Source organism: Odocoileus virginianus, chromosome 31, assembly GCF_023699985.2.
Source record: "Odocoileus virginianus isolate 20LAN1187 ecotype Illinois chromosome 31, Ovbor_1.2, whole genome shotgun sequence".
Classification (NCBI taxonomy): Eukaryota; Metazoa; Chordata; class Mammalia; order Artiodactyla; family Cervidae; genus Odocoileus; species Odocoileus virginianus.
The window spans coordinates 11,911,396-11,936,957 of record NC_069704.1 but is presented as its reverse complement, the minus strand read 5'-3'; the positions used below and the strand labels follow the sequence as shown (position 1 = coordinate 11,936,957).

Here is a 25,562-nt window from a genome sequence, read left to right as displayed (position 1 = left end):
TCCTTCCTTCCTTCTTCCCTCCCTCCCTTTCTTTTTCTTTCCTTTCCCTCCTCTTTTTTCTCTTCCTCCTCTTTCTTTCTGGGGGTTAATCAAGTTTTCCAAGGCTCTCAAAGAGTAAGTTGGCAGACATTTAACATGCTTGTGCCAATTTCTAATTGGCTATATTTTAGGGCATTTTTACTTATAAATACATTATCTACCTCGTGGCCTTTCCCCTTCTTTTTTCATGCAAGTGATAGCAAGATCCACAGATATTTTCAAGGAAAAAGGCTGACACATGGATTTCTAGGATATTTGTGTTGAGTTATAAAGGTTTATTTTTAAAACTTAAATGTCCCAAAGGCTTCTGAGAACATCTGTGGAATTCCTAGAGATGGAAATAATCCCTGTATCAGGAAATGCCAGGCATGATAATATTCATAGCATGCCTACTGTCCAAGGGTCAGCAGAGAGATACTTGGCCTCACATGTAAGGTAAGCACTGGTAGAACCTGTATCCAGAGCCAGTTCCCCAGAGTCTGATATTTCTTATTACAGTGTAACTTCTTTGATCTTCCCTGATGAGGAAATTTCTAGTAATGCTTGTGATTTTTAGCATGAGGTGAATAAGGACACAGAGAAATACATAAGAAGCATTGGACAAGGCTGGCCCTCTGAGGCATGCCCATGAAGGAAAGAGATTTCAAAACCAGGTTCTTTCCTCCTTCTCCTCCAAGAATATATCTGTATCTTGAGATATCACATCAATTATTCAAGAATTTCCACTGATGGGAAGTCATATTCCCAGAGAAGAGTGAGACTCTTAAAAGTAAATTCAACTCAATTTAACAAATAATAATAAACTGACTACTCTTCACATACCATTTGTTGTCCATAAAGCACTCTTACATGCATTTATTAAATATACTAGGTTCAGTCCGTTGCATTAGGTAAAGGATGCAAACTTAATTCATGAATGGGATCATCAACAATGGAGTCCAAGTCTTCCAGGGACTCTCAATCTAAAAAGGAAGCCCATCAGTCACAGACATCATGGCACAGACTACGTTCTATGCAGAAGCACAAAGTACAACAGCAGGAAAAAAAGAGAGTTTAAGGGAATCCTTCAAAAAGAGGTACCATTAGAGTTAGAGATGACAAGGTCGAAGTGAGTCCAGAAAATAGCAAGTCATGATGGAGACTGCAATGAGGTAGAGGAGAGGCAGAAAGGTTTGAAACGTGAGATCTAGCTAGACTATGAAGAGCCTGAGTAGGCTGACTGTACTCTTTAATCAATGGGAAGTCATTTAATTTTTTTAGAGGAGACAAGTGAATATGGTCAGATATATTCTTTATCAAATCAACAGATGTCAGGTGTCAAAAGATGAGGGGGCATGGCACGCTGTTAGGTTATTCCAGGAGTCTGGAAAAGTTATGAAATTCTGGACAACAGCAACAATTGGTAAAGAGAGAAGAGGAGAGATGCATGAAAACTATTAGGTAGATGGCAGGTCAGGAGAGAAAAGATAAGGTTTGAAAGTGTCTGAATGTGGTACAAGGAGTTTAGATGTGTCTGAGATTTTAAGGAAAATGTCTAGGACAAACAATAACAGATAAAACAAAAGAACATGAGAAGGTTCAAGAGATAACAAAATTTTTGATGTCTTTAAATTACTTGGAATGATTCTAGTCTCACTATCTTATGTTTTATTTGATAGTTGATCAGGAGCCAGTGTTCAGTAAATATATATTTATATAACTATATGTTGATAACATGTGTATGTGCAGAAAGAGGGAGAAATAGTTACATATGAATACTCAAATCCAAGAAAATAAACTGATCTAGCCTAGCTTAACCTACACATTCACTGGTTGGAGGAGAAAATAAATGTTGCTAATATGAAGAAAGTTTCATTTCTGGTCATTATTCAGGCATTCAAAGATCAATTCCCTGCCATGTCTCTTCCCCTCCTTCCTCCTTCTATCTCTTCCTTACATGGAAAGAGAGAAGGAGTCTTGGATTTATGCAGTGGTGTCCTCTGGACCACCCTGGTCTTTGGTAAAGTCTACAGCTGGAGAACTAGTGATCTCATCTCTTGGCTTGGTTGGAACCCAGAGGACCTCCCTGTCTGGCTCAGCCCCATTGAGGCTCTTCCTGTAGCAGTACAATCCTCTACATCTCGGTCCAATCCTTCATCAATTCCCTCTCTAGAGTCTATCATGCAACCTTTGCCCCTAGTCACCTTGGCTCTCTCTGCAATGCCATACATGCTAAACCCCAAGTCAGCTCCTTCCTTATCCCTCGTGAGGCCTGTAGCAACTTCTGAATCACTTTCATGTTATAAAAAATCCAAAGAAGATTCAGACCACTGACTCAGTCCTGCTGTCTACCCAACAGTGTCATACTACTATTTTCGCACTAATGTGGCCGATCTCATGTTGGGTTAAAGGGCCCTTATAAGATTCTCTGCTTCTGGAGTCCCAAATAAGAAGTAGGAAAAAGTCCTGCTTTATCTTTGTGTAATTTATCAATATACCTCTCTTCTAGGATTTTGGTCCAGAGAAAGGAACCCATAAAATGTGTACCTTAACTCCCCTATCTTCACCTTTCTGTAATTTCATGTAGAATGAAACCAGCAATGATTTGACTTTAGTCAATGGGTTTGGAAAGTATGAGGTACCATTTTTGAATAACACTCCCTTACATGGCTAATTCATAAAAAGCTACAAGACCCTTTCGTTCATCCCCTGATCTGTTTTTCCTGTTGCATCACACTTACTATGAGACTTGAAGCTCCTCTACTTTTCCTAAAATTTCCTCATGTACATTTAAAAAGGGTATCTCATGAGTGCAATGGAATAAGATATCTGAACCCCATGAGACACCTGCCATTTTTATTTCTCTCCTTAACCTGTTCACATGGACATCACCAGATGGTCAACACTGAAATCAGATTGATTATATTATTTGCAGCTAAAGATGGAGAAGCTCTATACAGTCAGCAAAAACAAGACCGGGAGCTGACTATGGGTCAGGTCAAGAACTCCTTACTGCCAAATTCAGACTTAAATTGAAGAAAGTAGGGAAAACCACTAAACCATTCAGGTATGACCTATATTAAATCCCTTACAATTATGCAGTGGAAGTGAGAAATAGATTTAAGGGACTGGATCTGATAGACAGAGTGCCTGATGAACTATAGACAGAGATTCATGACATTGTACAGGAGGCAGGGATCAAGACCATCCACAAGTAAAAGAAATGCAAAAAAGCAAAATGGTTGTCTGAGGAGGCTTTACAAATAGCTGTGAAAAGAAAAGAAGTGAAAGGCAATGGAGAAAAGGAAAGATATGCCCATTTGAATGCAGAATTTCAAAGAATATCGAGGAGAGATAAGAAAGCCTTCCTCAGTGATCAGTGCAAAGAAATAGAGGAAAACAATAGAATGGGAAAGCCTAGAGATCTCTTCAAGAAAATTAGAGATACCAAGGGAACATTTCATGCAAAGATGGGCCAAATAAAGGACAGAAATTGTATGGACCTAACAGAAGCAGAAGATATTAAAAAGAGGTGGCAAGAATACACAGAAGAATTGTACAAAAAAAGATCTTCATGACCCAGATAATCACGATGGTGTGATCACTCACCTAGAGTCAGACATCCTGGAATGTGAAGTCAAGTGGGCCTTAGGAAACATCACTATGAACAAAGCTAGTGGAGGTGATGGAATTCCAGCTGAGCTATTTCAAATCCTGAAAGACAATGCTGTGAAAGTGCTGCACTCAATATGCCAGCAAATTTGGAAAACTCAGCAGTGGCCACAGGACTGGAAAAGGTCAGTTTTCATTCCAATCCCAAAGAAAGGCAATGCCAAAGAATGTTCAAACTACTGCACAATTGCACTCATCTCACATGCTAGTAAAGTAATGCTCAAAATTCTCCAAGCCAGGCTTCAACAATACATGAACATGAAATTCCAGATGCTCAAGCTGGTTTTAGAAGAGGGAGAGGAAACAGAGATCAAATTGCCAACATCCACTGGATCACTGAAAAAGCAAGAGAGTCCAGGAAAAACATATATTTCTGCTTTATTGACTATGCCAAAGCCTTTGACTGTGTGGATCACAATTAACTGTGGAAAATTCTGAAAGAGATGGGCATACCAGACCACCTGACCTGCCTCTTGAGAAATCTGTATGCAGGTCAGGAAGCAACAGTTAGAACTGGACACGGAACAGCAGACTGGTTCCAAATAGAAGAAGGAGTATGTCAAGGATGTATATCGTCACCACGCTTATTTAACTTATATGCAGAGTACATCATGAGAAACGCTGGACTGGATGAAGCACAAGCTGGAATCAAGATTTCTGGGAGAAATATCAATACTCTCAGATATGCAGATGAAACTACCCTTATGGCAGAAAATGAAGAACTAAAGAGCCTCTGATGAAAGTGAAAGAGAAGAGCGAAAAGTTGGCTTAAAGCTCAACATTCAGAAAACTAAGATCATGGCATGCGGTCCCATCACTTCATGGCAAATAGATGGGAAAACATGGAAACAGTGGCAGAATTTATTTTCTGGGGGCTCCCAAATCACTGCAGATGGTGACTGTAGCCATGAAATTAAAAGATGCTTACTCCTTGGAAGGGAAGTTATGACCAATCTAGACAGCGTATAAAAAGCAGAGACATTACTTTGCCAACAAAGTTCCATCTAGTCGAGACTATGGTTTTTCCAGTGGTCATGTATAGATGTGAGAGTTGGACTATAAAGAAAGCTGAGCGCCAAAGAATTGAACTGCTTTTGAACTGTGGTGTTGGAGAAGACTCTTGAGAGTCCCCTGGACTGTAAGGAGATCCAACCCGTCCATCCTAAAGGAGATCAGTCCTGAGTGTTCATTGGAAGGACTGATGTTGAAGCTGAAACTCCAGTACTTTGGCCACCTGATGCAAAGAGCTGACTCATTTGAAAAGACCCTGAGGCTGGGAAAGATTGAGGGCAGGAGAATAAGGGGACGACAGAGGCTGAGATTGTTGAATGGCTTCACTGACTTAATGGACATGAGTTTGGGTAAACTCTGGGAGCTGGTGATGGACAGTGAGGCCTGGTGTGCTGCAGTCCATCCATGGGGTCTCAAAGAGTCAGACATGACTGAGCAACTGAACTGAACTGAACTGAACCTGTTCTTGCCAGTCAAAGTTGCTAGATGCCTCATAAGTGTCCCCTTGTCATTATTGAGGAAACTACATCTCAACTCTGGGGTGCTCCCTATTTCAGGAAATAGGGAACCAATATTCCAGGAAAGTGAGGCCACTCTGGTGTAAAAGGGATGCACGGAACCACATTAATTCAGAATCAAAGCATGGTCTTACGCTTCCCAGATCTCGCAGAGCTTAGTCATGACACCTGCTTTCTCCGTTTCTGTTTTTGGCATCTCTCCATTGGCCTCATTAGGGCTTCCCTGGTGACTCAGATGGTAAAGCGTCTGCCTGCAGTGAGGGAGACCTGGGTTCGATCCCTGAGTTGGGAAGATCCCTTGGAGAAGGAAATGGCAACCCACTCCAGTGTTCTTGCCTGGAAAATCCCATAGACAGAGGACCCTGGTAGGCTATAGTCCATGGGGTCACAAAGAGTCGGACACAACTGAGTGACTTCACTTTCTTTCTTTCTTTTCTCCATTAGCCTCAGAGGTCCAGAGCCTGATGCTTCCCCTTGACACTCTGGCACACTTCCTTACCTCAAACTCTCCTTTCTCCCATTTCAGCCACCCCCATCCTCCCCTGGTGTTTTGCAGTCAACGGTACTTTTTGTCACATTCTCTGTGTTTCACTTTGAAGCTTTTACTCCATCTGTTTATTTACTCATCGCAGCAGGAAAATTGGAAATGGAAAAATCTGTTCTAGGGCTCGGATTATGTCTAATGATATTTCTAGTGTTTGAAAAACAACAACAAAAATAAAGATCATCCTTCATTTTCCCAAAACTCTTCCATGCATATGCCCAGATTCATATGTATTTTTTGAGAAACTTGATATACTTTTTCTGACTCATTTACATTTGCTCCTAGTCATCAAAAGGAGCCATAAAAACTTTTGGATCCTCTCCCTATGAACCAGGAAGTTCCATTTCCCCTTCAGTCACCACCTCGAAAGGCTCAAGTTGCCATTTAAACTCACCAGGATGCCATATTATTGGCAAGATGCCTTCTCTTTGTCCTCAGAACCCTCAGCCCTGTAACAGAGACCAGCAATACAGCCCATGATCCCTGTAATAAGCATAGCCCTGGAAGAGCCAAAGGCCATCAAAATAGACACAGATATTAATTCTATCAAACATTTAAAGAAGCATTAACAGCAGTCTTTATTACCCTGATATCAATGCCAGATAAGGGCAATACAAGAAAACTAAAGACCAATATTCCTGAGGGATATAGTTGCAAAAATTCTCAATAAAATCCTAGCAAACCAAATTTAAATGTACTGATATTAACAGAATCATGCTCCATGATCAAGTGGGGTTTATCTCTGGGATGCAAGAATGGTTCAACATACACAAATCAGTTAATATTTGTCTTTATCTGACTTAATTCAGTTAGTATGATAATCTAGGTTTATCCATGTTGTTGCAAAATCGCATTATTTCAGTCTTTTTTATGGCTGAGTATTATTCCATTATATGTGTATATATGTACATATATAATGTGTGTACATATACATATGTATGTATGTACATATATCCATATTTTTAAGGATAAAAATATGATCCTCTCAGTAGATGTGGAAAAAGCATTTAACAAAATTCAATATACATTAAAAATAAAAACTCTCAGCAAATTGGATATAAGCATTGCACTCCAACCCAGTAAGGGCCACATATAACAAACCCACAGCCAATATCATACTCAATAGCAAAACATTACTTATACACTTTTCCTCTAAGATCAGGAACATGACAAGAGTGCCCATTCTAACCATTTGTATTCAACACAGTACTGGAAGTCCTAGCCCAAGCAATCAGTCAATTAAAAGAAATAAAAGGCATCCAAATTGGAAGGGAAGAAGTAAAATTGTCGCTATTTGCAGATGACACAACCTTATACATAGAAAATCCAAAAAACTCCACCAAAATCTGTTAGAACTAGTCAATGAATTAAGTAAGTTCTACATATAAAATCAACATATGGAAATCAGTTGTTTTTTTAATATACTAACATCTGAAGAAGAAATAAAGAAAACTATCCCATTTACAATAGCACTAAAAACAAAAAAAGTACTTAGTAATAAGTTTAACTTAGGAAGAGAAAGATCTGTACACTGAAAATTACAAGGCACTGATGACAGAAATTAAATATACAAATAAATAGAAGATATCCTGTATTCCCCTTGAGGAGGAAATGGCAACTCACTCCAGTATTCTTGCCTGGAGAATCCCAAGGAAAAAGGAGCCTGGCAAGTTATAGTCCATGGGGTTGTAAAGAGTTGGACACAACTAAAGTGACTTAACATAACATCCTGTGTTCATAGATCAGAACAATTAATATTGTTAAAATGTCTATGCCACCCAAAGCTATCTGTGGATTTCATATACTCCTATTAAAATTCTATGACATTTTTCACAGAAATAAACAAACAATTCTAAAACTGTATGGAATCAAAAAAGATCTCCAATAGTCAAGTACTGTAAGAAAGCACACACTGAAGGCAACACACTTCCTGGTTTCAAACTATATTACAAAGATATGGTAACCAAAACAGCGTGGAACTGGCATAAAACCAGACACCTAGACAAGTGGAAATGAATCAAGAGCCCAGAAATAAACTCACACATATATGGTCAATTAATTTATGACAAAAGAGCCAAGAATATACAATGGGGAAAAGACATTCTTTTCCATGCATGGTGTTGGGAAAACCAGATAACCATATGCAAAAGATTCTATTTCTGTTCTTTAAATAAGTTCCTTTGTATCAGAATTTAGATTCCACATATAAGCACCATATGATATTTGTCTTTATCTGACTTAATTCAGTTAGTAGGATAATCTCTAGGCTCATCCATGTTACTGCAAAATGGCATTATTTCAGTCTTTTTTATGGCTGAGTATTGCTCCATTATACATGTATGTGTGTATATATACATATATATATATGACATCTTTATCCATTCATTTCATATTTTTATTTTCTATATTCTGAGCTGATGTTTCACATTATTACAGAGCAAATATAACTTTGGACTCTGTTTCATAATAACCATAGCTAATTGAACACACCATCATGTTTCACATTCTCTGTCATGTCTCATAGTCACACTGTTGGGTCCCTTGCAATGTTCTCCACAATTGTGAGACCTGGGATAATGCAGCAGGAGCACACAACTCTCACTACCACCCAGTGCTTCACCCACCATAGGCAGAGAGTCCTCTTATCAACAAAACAGACCCCATCCCTCAGCATTTCATGGTGGATTCATCTGGTTTCCAACTGATTAAAGGTGTTTGCTTTTAATAAAAGAGAAAAGGATAAACGAGTAACAGCCAGTAGCTGCACTAAATTGCTACCAGCTGTCCCACAACTAGTACCAAGAGGTAAGCATTCTTTTTATAATCACGCAGCTTTTTCATATTAGATTGGCTGTGTGTTTTAGAAGACAGCCAAAGTTTTATTGGCTTTTCCAGATAATTGAAAAGATACTACAAATACTGATGACTGTTGGAAATTTTTAGAATTTTACAAATAACTAGTTTTGAGATAAAAGCACTTGTTTATAATTGCTTTGGTTCTTGAAGCCCTTCCCTGCTCCACCTCCCCCCCACCGACCCCTGCCAAGAAAGAAAATGTGACTGGAGAGAAGACACACAGAAGTCTAGTGAATCATCCTTTGATTCTCTTAATATTCTTGAAAAGACTGAGCCCCTTTAAACAACCTTGATTTTTTTTGTCCTCTCACTTGCCATTGAAACAGAAGCCTATGTAAGTTTATTATCTCTTCCCAAGTTCTATGGCTGGATTCTCTTTGGTGTTGGTTCATCTCCATGGTATAGAATCCTCTCTTTTACTTCTTAAATTGAGGGTTTTTTCATATACAAAACCTTGGTCTTTTCACGTTTCAAAAGGTTTCCTTGTCCAGCTGCTATTAGATTCTGTCTTTACCCCTTCTGAACTATATACCATTTTCTCTTTAACAATTTCCTCATGTTTCTTCCATCTGTTCTATCCAGAAAATGTGGGGCACCTTGTTAGAAAATTATTAAGTGTTTCAAGATGATCACAGCAAACACTAAACTAAGGATGGAGCCCTTCTGAGTGTGAGAACCTGTATGACCAAGTGAGGCCAGTGGGTCTGCGAAAATAACAGCTCCACCACCCATCCCCTCTTTCCTTTTCCTGTTCAGCCCTCCACTCCTTGCTTTCCTGTTGAAAAGTTCCTGGGAAGCCAACAGAGGGAAAATTGGACTATGATCCTGCCTAGGCTAATGATGCCATGGTTGACTCATCTTAAAAAGAATTAAGTTCCTAGAGACATTTAATATTTTCTTACTTTCCTTCTCCAAATATGCCTGCTAATGTAGGATCTGGCCTCCCGGCAGATGCAGAGAACTTTTCAGAAACTTAGAGCTAGAGGTATCAAAATTATCTCTTATAAGCCTTGAGATGAAAATGTACTAACCTCTGTTTCTTTTCTCTTTTACTTTAATTTCCTGTGGAAACTTCCTTTCCTGGTACTAGAATGGAGGTAAGGTATTGTTATTGCACCAATGTTTTGTTTTGCTTTGTTTGACATGCCATTTTTTATCTATTATTTGTTGAGCACTGTAATCTTTCAGAAACTCTCTAATTTCTAATCCTTTAAATATTTTCACAAAAAGATGATGATGAAGATAAGTAGTATCTATTGAATACTTACTATGTGTCAGGCACTATGCTAAGAGTTTTATATACATTTAAAAAATTTATCCTTGGGACATCCCTATGAAATAGGTACTATTATTATCCCTATTATATGGAAAAGAAATTAAGAGAGTTACTTGGAATTGGAGACTATAAGTGACTCATACATCAAGTAAATGATAGGCTTGGAAAAGAGACATAGCACTGACTCCCAAACTCTCCCTCACAGCTTTATCCTGCAGATAAGAAAGTAAGACCTTCTAACATTCTGAAATTTACAATGTTTTATTTGCATAAATTGACTTTCATAAAAATTCTATGACGTGTGGTAACTATTTTAACCTAGTTTTACAAATGATGAAATCAAGATTCAGAATGGCTGTGTGTATGCAGTTGCTCAGTGATGTCCTACTCTTTGGATTGTACTCCACTCCATGGATTCTAGCCCACAAGGCTCCTCTGTCCATGGAGTTTTTCAGGAAAGAATACTGGAGCAAGTTGCCATCTCCTACTTCAGTGGATCTTCCCAGTCCAGGGATAGAACCTGCATCTCTTGCGTCTCCTGCATTGGCGGGTGGATTCTTTACCATTGTGCCACCTGGAAAGCCCCCATCAAAATGGTTAACTAAAATAATAATAATAGTTAAGTTCTGCAGACATTTTGAGTACCACTTTTCTTATACTAACATCTCAGCAACTTTGTAGGACAAGAACTATCATCCCTCTTTCTTTATATGAGGAATCTGAGGCACAAAGAGCTGTCCAGACCACAAAGCTAACTACAAAACCTCAATCTGAGCTCAGATAGTCAGAGTCAAAAACACAAATTCATAACTATAATGCTAACCCAGTTAACACAGCAACTAAACAGGACCTACAACTCAAGCCATTGATTGTAATTCCATGGAATGAAATAATTCATAGCATAAATAATAATTCATAGCCTAAGAAAATTTACTGTGTTCTCAATCTTTTTCCCAATTCATACAGCTTTGATGCATTTGTTTACCTGGTAAATAAATTTATCAGGTATTTTAGAATTAGGTGGCTTCACCTATTTGAGAATTAGATGGCTATCACAGTTCTAAGAGACAGCATACTGACCTGAAGGATACAACAGAGAAGCTTAATATTTACTGAAGAGATATATGGCATATACATGGAAAAAGGTAAATTGAAATGCAGGTCACCCATAGAAGAGATGTCATCTTTCATTCACTCATCCCTTCAGCACACCTGTCTTCTCTATGCATCTTTAAGCCACTCACCCTAGGAAACTTCCCTGGTGGTCCAGTGGTTAAAAACCCACCTTGCAATGCAAGGGACGCAAGTTTGATTTCTGGTTGGAGAACTAAGATCCCGTGTGCCACAGAGCAATTAAACCCACACGCTGCAACTATTGACCCCACATGCTCTGGAACCCACATGACACAACTAGAGAGTTTCGTGCACTGCAATGAAAGATTGCACACGATGCAATGAAGATCCCACATGCCACAACTAAGACCTGATGTGGCCAAATATAAATAAATACTATTATGCTATTAAAAACAACAACAACACTAATTCTGGTGCTATATTGGAAAGTAGAGAAACAAAAGAAATTTTATGTATTCTCTGCACCCAAGGAATTGACATTTTACTAGGGGATATAAACACACACGCTGGGTCTAGAAGATCCTCTAGGGATGGAAATGGCAACCCACTCCAGTACTCTTGCCCAGAAAAATTACATGGACAGAAGACCCAGGTGGGCTCCATTCAAACGGTTGCAAAGAGTCGGACATCACACACACACACACTCACACCCCCTACACAAATTACAGAACCACATAATGATGGAAGCATGCAGAAACCCTAAGGGCTCAAGGACAGAAATCATTCACATAGAACTATATGCAAATGAAAATTTTTAACTGATTATAGTCAAATAAATGCTAACTAAAGAAACTCCCATACCAGTTTTTGCTTGTGGTAACTCAAGGACCTTTGGTTTTCTATAAAGGACAAGACAGTAAGTATAGGGATTTGTGGGTTATACAGTCAGTGTTGCAGCTACTCAGCTCTGCTATGGAAGCACAAAAGCAACATAGACAACTTGGAAATGGATGAACTGGGCAGTGTTCCAGTAAAACTTTACTTCTGGACACTGAAATTTGAATTTCATATAATTTTCACTCCTTTTGATTTCTTCGACCATTTAAAAAGATAAATACCATTTTTAACTCACAGGTGATATAAAAGGAGGCAGAGCGCCCAATCTGACCTGTGGGTTCTATTTGTTGACCCCCGCCTTAGAGAATGTGCATGTATGTGTGCTAAGTGTCCAACCTTCACAGCCCTATGGACTGTAGCCTGCCAGGCTCCTGTATCCATGGTGTTCTCCAGGCAAGAATACTGGAGTGGGTTGCCATGCCCTCTTCCAAGGGATCTTCTTGACCCAGGGACCCAACTTGCGTCTCCTGCCGCTCCTGCATTGCAGGCAGATTCTTTATCTCTGAGCCACACAATCATACACAAAGACATTAGACGTGAAAGGATAAAAACAATTCCAGTTTGCTTTGGAGACTGAGAGTGATGTAGAGCCCTGACCATCACATAAGTACAGTGAGAGGCCAGGCAGTTACTATATAACAAAGGAGTGTCACTATCGAAGGAGAGGTACAGTTCTCACACGGGAGGGCAGGAAAAGAAGGTGTGGCATTTCCACTGAGGTAGTGGGGTTGTCCCCACCAACCATGGCATGGCTGGTCATCTGAATGTGCCCTTGGACAACGTATTACGTGTTCAAAGGGAGTAGATGTCTCTCTCACAGAAACTGGAGCATCACATTTTAAAACAGTGGACCCTTGAACAATTCAGTGGTCAGGGACACCAATCAGTATCTTCTATTTGGTGCTATATCTATGTGGTTCCTCCATATCCACATTTTTCATCCTTGGATTCATCTAACCACGCATGGGATGGTATAGAAGTGTAGTATTTATTGAAAAGAACTGCATAAAGTGGAATCCAAGTAATTCAAACCTGTATTGCTCAAGGGTCAACTGTATTCTACTGAAAAGGATTCATACATGCTAAAGCAGAGAGAAAATAAAAGTGAAGATACAGTAAGAATCCTTCAAATGTTTCATTTGACCAACGAGAGCTATCTGTTACAAGAAACTAGAAAGGCTGGGATCAAACATCAGTTGTTGATTCCTAAAAAGAAACTATACAGAAAGAGAGGAAAGGGGGGTTTAGTTTGTCAGGAGGCAAGACAGGGACTGACTGCAAGTGCTATATTAACTAGAATTTTTGGAGGAAGTTTGGCAGATTATTCCAAAATAACCAGCACTCTGAACAGATCCCTGCAACCTCCGTCCCATTGCTGAATGAGCAACAGGACCAGCTGCCTCCGCTGTTACTCCATCTGCAGTCTCAAGAGCTACATGTGGAGAAACATGATTTCAGTTGGACAGAAAGGGGACTCATCAATTGCAAAAGTCAGAAGGCACCAATGGAAATTTTTTGCATTCATCTGTTTCCCTATGTTTTGCTGTGAGCTCCTTAAAATAAATTTTTAAGTGATAAGGTTAGGAGGTTGAGGGGAAAAAAATGGCCCAATTGGCTTCCATACCTGTCCTCTGAAATTTGATCATCACATAAAATTTGAGGTTTATAAGTTGCCAAAATGAGGGAGATATATTACATAGGATACACACACACACACACACACACACACACACACACGTATATATTTGATGCTAAATATCCCTTGCCTTGTGGGCCAATCAAGCAATGATAATCTACAAAAGCTGTCTTTAATGCTCCCAAAACATCAGCAAGACACAGAAAATAAGCAAGAACCATACACTTTGTATGGTTTTTCCCAGGATGCAAATGGTTTTCACAGGCTAGTTATCGTCAAGATGGTATGAAGACAAACCAAAATTAAAATCAAGATCTTCTCCTTCTATTAAAAGCCTATTCCGCCTTTCTTTCTTTTCTTTTGCATTATGTAGCTAATGCTCACAAATCAATGAGGACTCAGTACTATTAATTCACACTGAGGTTGTTCTAAAGATTTCTCTAGGGCTTTTTAAAAGAAAAGCAGCAGAAATTCAGAGAAAAGAATTGGTTAATTCATTATTAATAACCCTTATCTCTAAGGCTACTTTCATTAACTTTTCCTTTGTGTAATTTTTCTAAGTTTCCAATGTTTTTTTCAAAAAATGGTTTTTGCTTATGTAATTAAAGAACAAAATCATGAACTTTTTATTTAAAAATATTAGTGGAAAAATAAAGAAGTATTATTTAATAGTTATCATACGACAATGAAACACAGATGATTAATTCTCAACTCAGACAGACCAGAAGAAATATTTAACTTTTACATGATATATATTTTTTTCTAAGTGAAAACAGTCACTCTTCCTCTCCTTTTAAGGAAGGATTATCAATATGTATGACCATTTTGTAAAACAGTTTGAGTTATTTCCAGTTATTAGGTATTATTATATTCAGTTTCTTAAAGCACAGTATCCTTGCTTCTCTCGAACTTTCTTAGTGTCATCCTACCTTGGGTTTCCTCAGAAGTTGAGTCATGAGCTATTTCTGGTGTTTTCTCAACCTTATAGGGCCCACGTTTTCTTGGGAGTTTTGTGTTCCCTTATTCAAAAACTTCATTTTTAAAACTCCCAATAAACTACAAGTAATACAATAAAATTCATGTTAACTAATTAGTAAAATGCTCATATGAATTAGAAAATTATTCTATATTAGAAAACATTATTTTAAAATATAGTATTTCATGGAAGTTCATTGCTTTACCTTAACGAGTTGTATCTCATTTAATAAATTTGCTTCAAGGACAAGTCAGTGATAATTTCTAATCAATTTTTCAAATTCAGATGAGATCTGTTAGCAGTTAAAACACTTCAGTTAAACAAATTCCCGCTGTTTAATTTCTTCTTGAAATCTTTTATATAAAGATAATGAAATGCTAAATTCCAACAGATGATCTAAATGATAAAGCAACTTGAATTTTCCATCCCTGTTAACAATATCGTATGGAAGGTATAAAGATATATTGAGACTATTACAGTGCCTGCACATAATAAGTGCTCAATAAATATTTGTCAAGTGAGTATAGGAGCTATAATTCTCAGCACTGCGTGAAGGGAACAGTGGATATGTGGAGACAGTACCAGCAGTATTTTCATTTTCCTTATAGTCCTCTTCAATCATTATAGGCTTTTAATCTTATTTTTATGCCAGTACTTTTATTACCCATGAATACACAATAACCTGGGTTCAGGATAAGTATTTACATCACTTTACAGAATATGGCATCATAAGTGAACAGATGACTTTCCCTAAGACATGTGGTGAGAAAATAGCAAAACTGAAGACGTTACTTAGCTCCTCTGAGAGTCATACAGATTCTCATCTGAGAGTCCAGTGCTTTCTTCTCCCTACGTGCCTTTCTTCTTATTCTTTAATGGAATGTTGGGAAGATGTGTGGGTGGTAGGATCTGGGTATTGAAAATGTGTGCCACAAAATTCAAATGCTTACCTATCATAACATTTAAATAAGCTATGGGAGAATTCAGTGGACAGAGGAGCCTGGAGGGCTACAGTCCATGGGGTCCCAAAGAATTGGGCATGACTGAGCAACCAACGCTTTGCTTCCTAGAGGCTCAGTTGGTAAAGAGTCTGCCTGCAATGCAGGAAGTCTGGGTTCGAATCCTGGGTTGGGAAGATCCCCTGGAGAAGGGAATGGCAACCCGCTCCAGTATTCTTGTCTGGAGAATCCCATGGACAGAGGAGTGTGGCAGGGTACAGTCCATGGGGTCGCAAAGAGTCAGACACAATTGAGTGACTTTCACTTTTCACTTTTCATGTTTATAAAGCTGCAAGTTTTTGGATCAGACCAGTTACTACACTCAGTCACTTATTAATCATCATGATGAATGTGTTTTGTAGATGTATTTATTGCTACGTCAGCTTATTTGTAAGAAATGTGGAGTCAAATTTTATTTATGATGAAAATAATAAAAAGTACTCCCACACATTCTGGCCTTGAGACTTTCTAAAGCTTTCCACATGGTTATCAATTTGGATCTTCATCATAACCTCTGGAGTAGCTAGAGGTAATATAATTGCTGCTGGAAATGACAATATTCAGATGGAACATTTCAACCCATTTGCCAGCACAATCTTCTATTTCTGTGATGCAGATGTGGAAATGGAAAATAAACAAAAAGGCAGATTGAATGCTCAGAAACAGCATGTGATCTGGAACGTTGTTCCCTGCTTCTTTCAGCAAGCCACAGAAAGATAACAAAGGCTACTGCGCCCAGTACAGAGGGGAGGTGTGTAATGCTGTCCTGGCAAAAGACGCTCTTGTTTTCTTCAACAACTCCTACGCAGACCCTGAGGAGGCCCAAGAACTACTGGTTCATACTGCCTGGAATGAACTGAAAGCAGTGAGCCCATTCTGCCGGCCAGCTGCTGAAGCTTTGCTCTGTAACCACATCTTCCAAGAATGCAACCCTGGGGTGGTACCTACTCCTATACCCATTTGCAGGTAAAATTAAAAAATAAATAAATGGGGAAATTCTGTTTGTCTGCAAACAGGGAAAGTTTTCAAAAGAGGAAGTTGTCAGGTGCAGGAGTAAAGGCAAAAGCTGGCTTTTGTGCAGACTACAAGGTAATTAATTGGACAAAATTCTTACCCTGTAAATCCCTGATGAATGATATACATTATTAGACATGGAACTTCCCTGGTGGCTCAGATGGCAAAGAATCCACCTGCAGTGCAGGAGACCTGGGTTTGATCCCTGGGTCAGGAAGATCCCCTGGAGAAGGGAATGGCAACCCACTCCAGTATTCTTGCCTGGAGAATTCCATGGAAACAGGAGCCTGGCGGGCTACAATCCATGGGGTCACAAAGAGTTGGACACAACTGAGCAACTAACGCTTTAACACTGAGCTAGAAAATGTCATAAGAGGTATAATATTCTATTTGTTATTGTTTACATTATTTTCATATTCATAGATATCCCTGCTTTCTAGGAAGTAAAAAACAAAATCCCAAACTAACATGGATTTCATTGGTAAACCAAGATAGAGAAAATAAAGACTATATAAAGTGTTTCAACATTATTTGCAAATAAACATGAGATCTTGGTGAGCATTTCAGAATATTAAAGATACATTCCACTCAATATTCTAATTTAAGTACTGACACTCTGGTCTCATGGAGGGGTGGAAGTAGTCATAAATATTTCTTTAAATCCCATACCCTGTAAGCATTGAAATTTATAAATCCAAGTTCAATAGAACTATCTTTGCCTCTATTTACTTTTTATATAGCAAAGATAGGAATCAATATGAATTTTGAGCTAATTAGAACAAAGTTCAAATACTGTTTATACTACTTTTGAGATGTATATGATGTGGGCTAAATTCAGTTTCCTCATTCACAAAATAGAGTTGACAAGATTAAAAGATAAACTGCATCCATGGCATATATTAGAAACTGGATAGATGCTGTTTACTTTTCAAGGAAACAGGAAGACTATCAACATAGAACTTTTCCATCTGTTTCAGTAAAACCAGGAACTACTTAAATACTGAAATAGGTTTTAAGTGCTCTATTTAGCATACAAGGGGACTATGGGGAGGTTATTAAAACACAGTGCCCCATTCTTCAACTTACTGCGGATTTTGAAGGTTTGGAGACATTTTAAGACTATAATAATTTGTTATTTCTTCAGTTAAGAGTATGTTTTAGTCAGGTATGACATCTAGATATCTCTGGGGGAACAACCAGAATTAAACTGAAGTGTTCTTCGTACTCTAGCACAAAATAAATTTATTGAGTAACTTTTCAACATTTACGCCCTAGACTAGTTTACATGCATAGGCCACAGATGTCTTTTCTCGGGATTGAAGATAATTTAGATTTTTTTTAGAAAAATAAATTTGTTTCTTTTAAGAAAAAAAAATCTCTTTCATTGAGATGTCAAATTTATTAGAATAGCATAATTATCTCTTAAATCTATAAGCCATTAAATGTTTTTTCCTAATTCTAGTTACTATTTAAACAAGTATTTTTAATCTGAAAATTGTTTCAATTTTTTAATCCTTGTAAACAATTTATTACTATTGGGGTCAAAAAATAAGTCTAGAAATTTTCACATTTTATTGTTTTTTCTCTCAAATATAATTAATAATTGTTTAAAAATTAGACATTTTAAAAGATTTGGTCTCTGCTTTTAAGGTACAAAATTCATACATATTATATAGGTATTAGTGTCATGAGTAATTAAGTTGTCCGATCCTTTCGGCTGTTACATGAGTTTTGCCTGTTTGATTCAATGCAATAATCCCTTCCCCAATAACTGTTTTTTTCTAAGAAAATTTTCCTGCAGTCCTGGTAACTTCTGCTTTTTGTTCCAATAACATTAGGATTAAAATTCAGCTCATTGTAAATAACTAGTAAGTTTGCTCTTCAGATATTCTCATTTTGTCCCCTTGCATTTGTATTATATCTTTTATAATAGTTTCTGTTTGCCTTGATATTTCCAGGTGGTTCAAAAGTCTCCAACCATGTTATATTTTACTGCTACTTATTTTTAAGACTTTTAAACACATACTATTCGTCACGGTTTTCTAATCATAAACAATAACTTGATCACTTGTGCCTCTTTCAATGGATGATAAGGAACTTCATTTATTCAGTAAACATTTATTGAGCTCCTATTGGGTTCTAAGCACTATTCTAGGGCATTTGTCCATGGGGTGTATATTGCAGCAGCAGAAGTCAGTGAGCAAGATACAAGATAAATAAACAATTTATATATTACCTTAGCAGGTATTAAGTGTCATAGGAAACGGGAAAAGTGCACCAAAAGTGGCAAAAGTCATCTTTAAGAAGTGCCAGAAGTAAATTTAAAAAGAGTGCTATAGGTAGTCCTAATTAGTTAGGGTAACTGTACTGAATCCTCCATCCTTGCTTTTTGAAACTTTTTGTGGAATTATAAACCAGGTTAGTGTTAGTCAATTATGTTGTATTTGCACTTGGGGAATATTATTAGCTTTGACATAACTGCATAGTCACGTACATAGCAAGTACCTGGAAGAGTTCTCTGTTTGTTCTCGCTGATCTGTCATTTGTTCCATAGAAAAATGTTGTTGTTAAGCTCTCAACTTTGATTCACCTCTTGTTCAGCTAGAACAGAGGTTTCACATATTACATGTAAAAAATTATTTTTTACAATATTACATATGTGTGTGTTTGACTGGTACTTAAGTCTTGTGCTACCTTCAGTTTTCCTTAAAATTCTTGCATACTGACCAGTTGTGGGGGCTATGCTGTAATGAAGACCATATAAGGAAATCCTGAATTTTGTTCCTTTGTGGGGAATATTTTTCTCTTGCCAGATAATAGTAAGATTATGTCTTTAATTCCTGAGATTCAAAATACTTGTAAAATTCACCTGGGAGTAGATTTCTTTCCTATAAGTAATATAAAAATAATGGCCAATATATTTTCCTCATCAGATTTATATCCTTTTTAAGAATGTTTTCTTATAGTGTATCTCTGAATATTTTTCTATCTTTTTTATGTGCTCTAGTTTCTTGTTGGGATACATTGTTAATTTATACTTTGAATTTCTTGCTTGATTCTTCCTTTCCTTATCACCTTACCCACCATTTTTATCTTTCATTCTTTCTTTCTGCATTCAGTTTAGAACTTCTAAAGTTTTCCTCTATCATTTGTTCAATATCTTGCCAAGTCTTTCTTTTTCAATGGAGATTTCACATGTTTCAGTGGAACAAAGTTGTTTTCACTTTTTTGTAGTCTTCATTTTCTTCAGTCACTGTCATGTTTAACTTAACCTAGTTTTCAGTCTATTTCCTTTTCATTTTGATTTTTTTCCTGCTGAAAAACTCTTCTGTAAAGGCCATGCTTCAGTGAAAGGCTTCAGGTCAATGAAAACAAAAAATATTTTTTAATTCTCTAGTGTGTGTTTTTAACTTATAATAAAAAACAACTTTCCCAGGTATTTGCTTTTCTTCACATAATGTGGGGCTAGTTTTCTCATATGTCCCATGTTGCTATTGCACAGTTCAATTATAACATCTGAATGCAAAAAGGTGCGCTTATGTGACTCAAGGATGGAACCCAGCAGAGTTAGAAGCAAGCCAAGCAATGTTTCTACAGTTCAGCTTCTCAGAAGGCTGAAAGCCCCATTGCTTTCCCTTCCCTTGCAGACACATTAAGAATCTACAACTCATTGTTACACTCATGACCCTCATTGTATCCCATCACATCTGTATGCACAGCCCAGTCATTTTACACATGTTCATTTGGTCCCTATTGGTAAGTGGTTGCCTGGAAAAGTGGGAGTGTAGGCATGAGTGTTAAAGAACACATATGTATATGTAGGTATACATACACATGTATGGACACACACTTTCCTACTCTATACTTCAAATATTGAATGAATAACATTGCTATTATCCTTAATTTCTTTAATCTTTAATATCCTCTTATTGATGTATCCCAAGTATCTTAATTTGGAACTAACCTGGTCTCTCCTGTGTAGTGTATCTTATTTTCTATAAGATAAACTTGAACAAATATTAATCCACAAAGTTCTATATAATCCAACTAGTCTACCTAGTCTTTCGGCAGCCTCTTCACTCATGTGTGTTAGTCTCTTCGTCGTGTCTGGCTCTTTGAGACCCCATGGACTGTAGCCCTCCACGCTCCTCTGTCCATGGAATTCTCCAGGCAAGGGTACCGGAGTGGGAGGTCATTTCCTTCTTCAGAGTCTCCACTCATAGTACAACACAGAGATGACAGGTACAGCTTCATCTTCACATAGACATTACTCTAGCTCTCTCAGATGAAAGCACACACAGCAATGGGGAAGGACGCAGCTTCTCCAAGCGTAGGGCAGGGTATGGACCCCTAAGCTCTTCTATAACCATCCAGGAAGGTGATGGTATTCTGTTTCAGAGACCAAAGCACACAGAAACACTTGACTGTGTTCCTCAAGCCCTGCCCATCAGCCCTGAGATTATAGAAAAACCTCTCAGGCTGGAGACTGCTTGACCCATGACTTCAGTGTGTGTGCTTTTAAAGTTCTGTATTAACTTGTTTCTGAACCTTTGTGGTAATTTTAATATGAAGTTGAGAGAAAACATACCGGGGATTTCTAATCTTTTTTACCTTTTGAACTTGAAAGTTCTTTCCTCCAGTAGCATTAGTGATATTTTAAAAACAAGATAGTATTTCATCTCACAGCATAATATACTGTATATTTCATTAAGTCTCATGTTATTTACAAAAGGATCTATACAAAGACACTTTTGCAAGAGCAGTGTACTACAATGATGCTCTGAAAATACAGGATTTGGGCTCCAATTTGGCTTCAGCGTGCTATGATTCATTAAATTTTGTTCTCCCTAAATCATTTTAGAGAATACTGCTTGACAGTAAAGGAGCTCTTCTGTGCAAAAGAATGGCTGCTGGTGGAAGAAAAGACCCACAGGGGACTCTACAGATTTGGGATGCTTCTGTCCTCCATGCCAGACTGCAACAAACTCCCCAGCACGCACTGGGACCCCATGGCCTGCACCAGACTGCCATACTTAGGTAACAGAGTTCTCTTGAGATGCTGGAGGTTCGGAGAAATTTACTATTTTGAGGAAACTAAGGTGTGAATTTAAATCTCCTAACATTTCTAGGCATTTCTTTTTTTTTTTTTTGAGTTCTGCCTTCCTTCCATACCTAATAACAGAATCCTACTGCTATACTAGTTGCACCAATTAGCATAAGGATTTATTCCATTTGTTCTAAAAGAAATTAAAGAGTACTTTTCAGAGCTGTTGAAGATCTTACCTTACTTCATAAGCAGATCTGATGACAGCTTATAACATTTTTTGGAATGTGCAGAGCAATGGCTAAGAAACATCTCATATTTTGTCAGAGAAGTGGAATAAAGAAATAAAGTCCTCTTTCTTAGCCAAGGAAGCAGATTTTTCAGCATGCAAAAATAAGCCACATGTTTGAAAATGCTGATCTCACGAAACAAAGCTGAATGGCTGCATGTTGCTTTAATGAACTTCATTTGTAAGGAACTATGTGGTTAGCCCTAACAGCTGGATTCATTCCCAAGACGCAATCCTTTCACATTTGAATGCAAAAAAATGTTTTCCCGTTGTATATTAAAAAGCTGAAAGAGAACCTGCATTTCTTAGCACTCTCTCACAGAACATAGGAGCTATCTGGATGTTCCTAAAACAAATTTTTATCCTTTCCCCTTCAGATTATAAAAAAGAAAACCTAACAAGTAAGTATTTTTGTTTGTGCCCTTGAAACCTTATGTGTATGTAACTGGATTCATGCATGCGTATTTACACCCATATTTCATGATGTCTAGGACAAAGTACAGTCTCTCTCTTAAAGGCTTTTCACTATACTCATCCAGGGTAGAATACAAAGGCAGATCATTGGAGATCCCAGTTTATAGCTCCTAATTAAGCCATGGAGAGCACCATATTTAATGAATGATATAAATCCTATTTCCATCCCAAAGTTATTGAGCAGCATTGTCCCTTCTATGGCTATAAAATAAGCCAATTTAAATGATCACCTTTTGATTTCACATTCATGATTTTTATATCACCTAATTCTTTATAGAGGAAAAAGTGTTTTGTGCCCTTGAAACCTTATGTGTTTATAAATGGATTCATGCATGCGTATTTACACCCATATTTCATGATGTCTAGGACAGAAGTATAGTTTCTCTTAAAGTACAGTCTCTCTTCACTGAGCCAATTCATGCTCTTCCTTTGTGAAAACTGATCCTTCTCTTGGAAGATAGGTGTCTTTTAAAACAGCTAGTTTTCAGTATATACTTTACAGGGTCAAATCAAATGGTTTTAAAGGAGTCATCTCAAAATCTCTAGGAAAGAATTCTGCAAACTTATCTACAGACCTTCCCCAACTCAAGAATGAAACTTGTTGGTACCCTTTTAGAAAAGCAGGGGGACTGCTTGATTCAGGCTCTGGCACATGTTATTCCTTCTTTGTGAAATATTATCTCTCCTGACTCTCCCCACCCCCTTCCTCCATGGCCACACCCACACATATACCTCCGACCAGATACACCTACTCACTCTTAATATTTAACCTAAAGTTACTCTAGAAAACCTAGCTAGAATGCTGAAACCTGGACTTGAGCCCAAGAATACCCCTGGATTCTCACAAGCATCCTTGTTCTCACCACTCTTGTAACACTCTTTATATTTTATTGTAATTATTTGTTTTCTAATTGCTTCTAAGTACTTTAACATAGAGAGTTGTCATGTCCACCACAGTGTCCTTGACACTTAACAATCAATATTCATTTAATAAGTCCATTAATATGTGGATGAATGAGTGAATAAGACTCCTCTAATGTTCAAAGGCAAAAGATAAAGAGATAAAATTGACGAGAGAAGAAAAAGATTAAAAGGAAAGAAACTGGAGACTCAAATTGATAATGTGGACCCAAAGAGATAATTGATATTGCTCTAGGGAAGATGAGGGCAAATCGATCAGAAACAATAAACAAGAACTGAGAAAGTAAAACTCTCCTGAAAGAAGAAACAATTAAACCCATAAACAATTAAATGCATAAAATTCTTGTTGAACCTGTGCCAATTTTTCATTTTGGAAAAAAAACTTACTAAATCATCATGGCTTATTCTAATTTTCTGATAGTATTGATAAACAAATCACCCTTTATATACACTAATAAGGTTGCACTGCCAATTTCATAAATTTCAACACATTCCTTCACATGTTAAATACGGTATGAATGGCTCTGGTGAAATGCAGATACAGTAATAGTCCCCTCTCTCTTTTAATGATTGTTCCTGCTTTCTTATTAGCAGGAAGGTTAGCTCTCCAATTTAAATCCCCCTTCCCACTCATCTGGTGGCTCAGCTGGTAAAGAATCTGCCTGCAATGTGGGACACCTGGGTTAAACCACTGGGTTGGGAAGATCCCCTGGAGAAGGAAAGGCTACCCACTCCAGTATTCTGGCCCGGAAAATTCCATGGACTATAAGTCCATGGGGTCGCCAAGAGTTGGACATGACCGAGCAACTTTCACTCACACTTCACTCCCACTCATCTTGGATTGATTTTTTAAATCTTTGAATGTCTCAGTTCAAAGAAAGTCACAGCAGCTTTCAAACCATCACAGAGGAACCTGGGAAGTCTGTAATATCCATCACTGCTGTGACGCTTGATGAGAAATGCTATCATTGGTCCTGCACAGATATTTTATTGCTGTGCTGAGTTCCTTCTAGTTCCAGGGCCTGCTGGAGTCACAGGGGTGACCAAACTCGGTCTCCATAGGCTTTAAAACCCACTTATTTAGCTGTTGGTGCTCAGGGCAAAATCACTGTGTCCACAACTAGACTAAAAAGTCATACATGGGCATCCCTTATAATCTCTGCTTTTACAAGTATCCTATTTCAAATGGCTTCAAGCATTGACAGCAAGGAAAGTTTTCCTTTGACTTTGTGATGTGTTATATTAATATAGCTCCTTCTATGAAATCATTGTGTGTGTGTTTTACTATATTGCAGTTAATTGTTAATATTTCATTTAGGATCTTTTAAATCTATGTTCTATAATCTATGTCTGCACTTTTCTCCTGTGCTAACATTGTCAGGTTGTGATATTAGTATTATAACTTCCTAAAACAACCTGAAAGATTTTTCTCTTCCTGGAACATATTATAAAACTGTAGAAATTGTATCTCTTCTAAGACTGAAAGAATGTAATCATAATACTATAATGACTTAAATTTCCTGGTTATGACTATTTTCAGATTTTTTAATTGTTCAATTTGGTAATTAATATGTTTCCATCATTTCCCTCAAGATTTTTAAAATGTAACTCCATAGTTATATATTACTTCATTTTTATTGACATTTGAATCTATTGTTAAAATGACTTTATCATTCCTAATTTTGTATGTTTGTGCTTTTCTTTTTCTTTTAAAATTAAAATGTCACTGATTAGACTACTTTATAAATATTTATAAGACTACTGACCTATTTTTAAGTCTATCATTTGTGTTATGTGTATTCTAACTTATTAATTTCTGCTTGTACATGGCTGTTACTTTATCCCCTGTTTTTCTTTGTTTTCTGCCGATTTTGTTTCTTTTCCATCTTGAATTAACTGTTCAACTCATTCACTTTCATTATTTTAATCTAATGGAAGGAGATAATGGTATGAGTTTATCATTGAGCACATCTTTGGCCAAATCTCATAAACACTGTTAGGAAGTTATTTTGTAATCTGTAACTATGGTTAATTTCTACTCTTTGATTGAAAGGTTATCAATTTTTTTCTTTTAATGTCCTATTGGATTTTATCTAATCTACTATTAATTGCATTTTGATCCAAGAATAGATCTGCATAATTTCTTCTTTTGAAATTCACTTGGATTCATAATCTTAGTAATTACAACCTGACAAAAAAGATTATGTCTTTGTGGTATCCCACAAATATTTGAAAATACAGTTTCTCCCTCTTTTTAGGGTACAAAGTTCATTCTTTCCTATTAAGACATTCTTGTTGATTATGAAAATATTTTCTATACATGTTGTCTTTACTCAGTCAAATA

General features: G+C 37.3%; 1 protein-coding gene across 3 annotated transcripts in view; it reads left to right on the top strand.

Annotated features, from left to right (window-relative positions):
• MUSK (muscle associated receptor tyrosine kinase) overlaps positions 1-25,562 on the top strand; it is a 96,090-nt gene that overhangs the window by 59,889 nt on the left and 10,639 nt on the right. Inside the window, exons 8-11 of one of the 3 annotated variants that reach the window (XM_070459303.1) lie at positions 9,710-9,716; positions 16,179-16,442; positions 21,352-21,527; positions 22,201-22,224. In XM_070459303.1, coding sequence (XP_070315404.1) covers positions 9,710-9,716; positions 16,179-16,442; positions 21,352-21,527; positions 22,201-22,224 — 471 coding nt within the window. The remainder of the gene's footprint in view (positions 1-9,709; positions 9,717-16,178; positions 16,443-21,351; positions 21,528-22,200; positions 22,225-25,562) is intronic. The other 2 variants (XM_070459304.1, XM_070459305.1) reach the window with 2 other exon arrangements.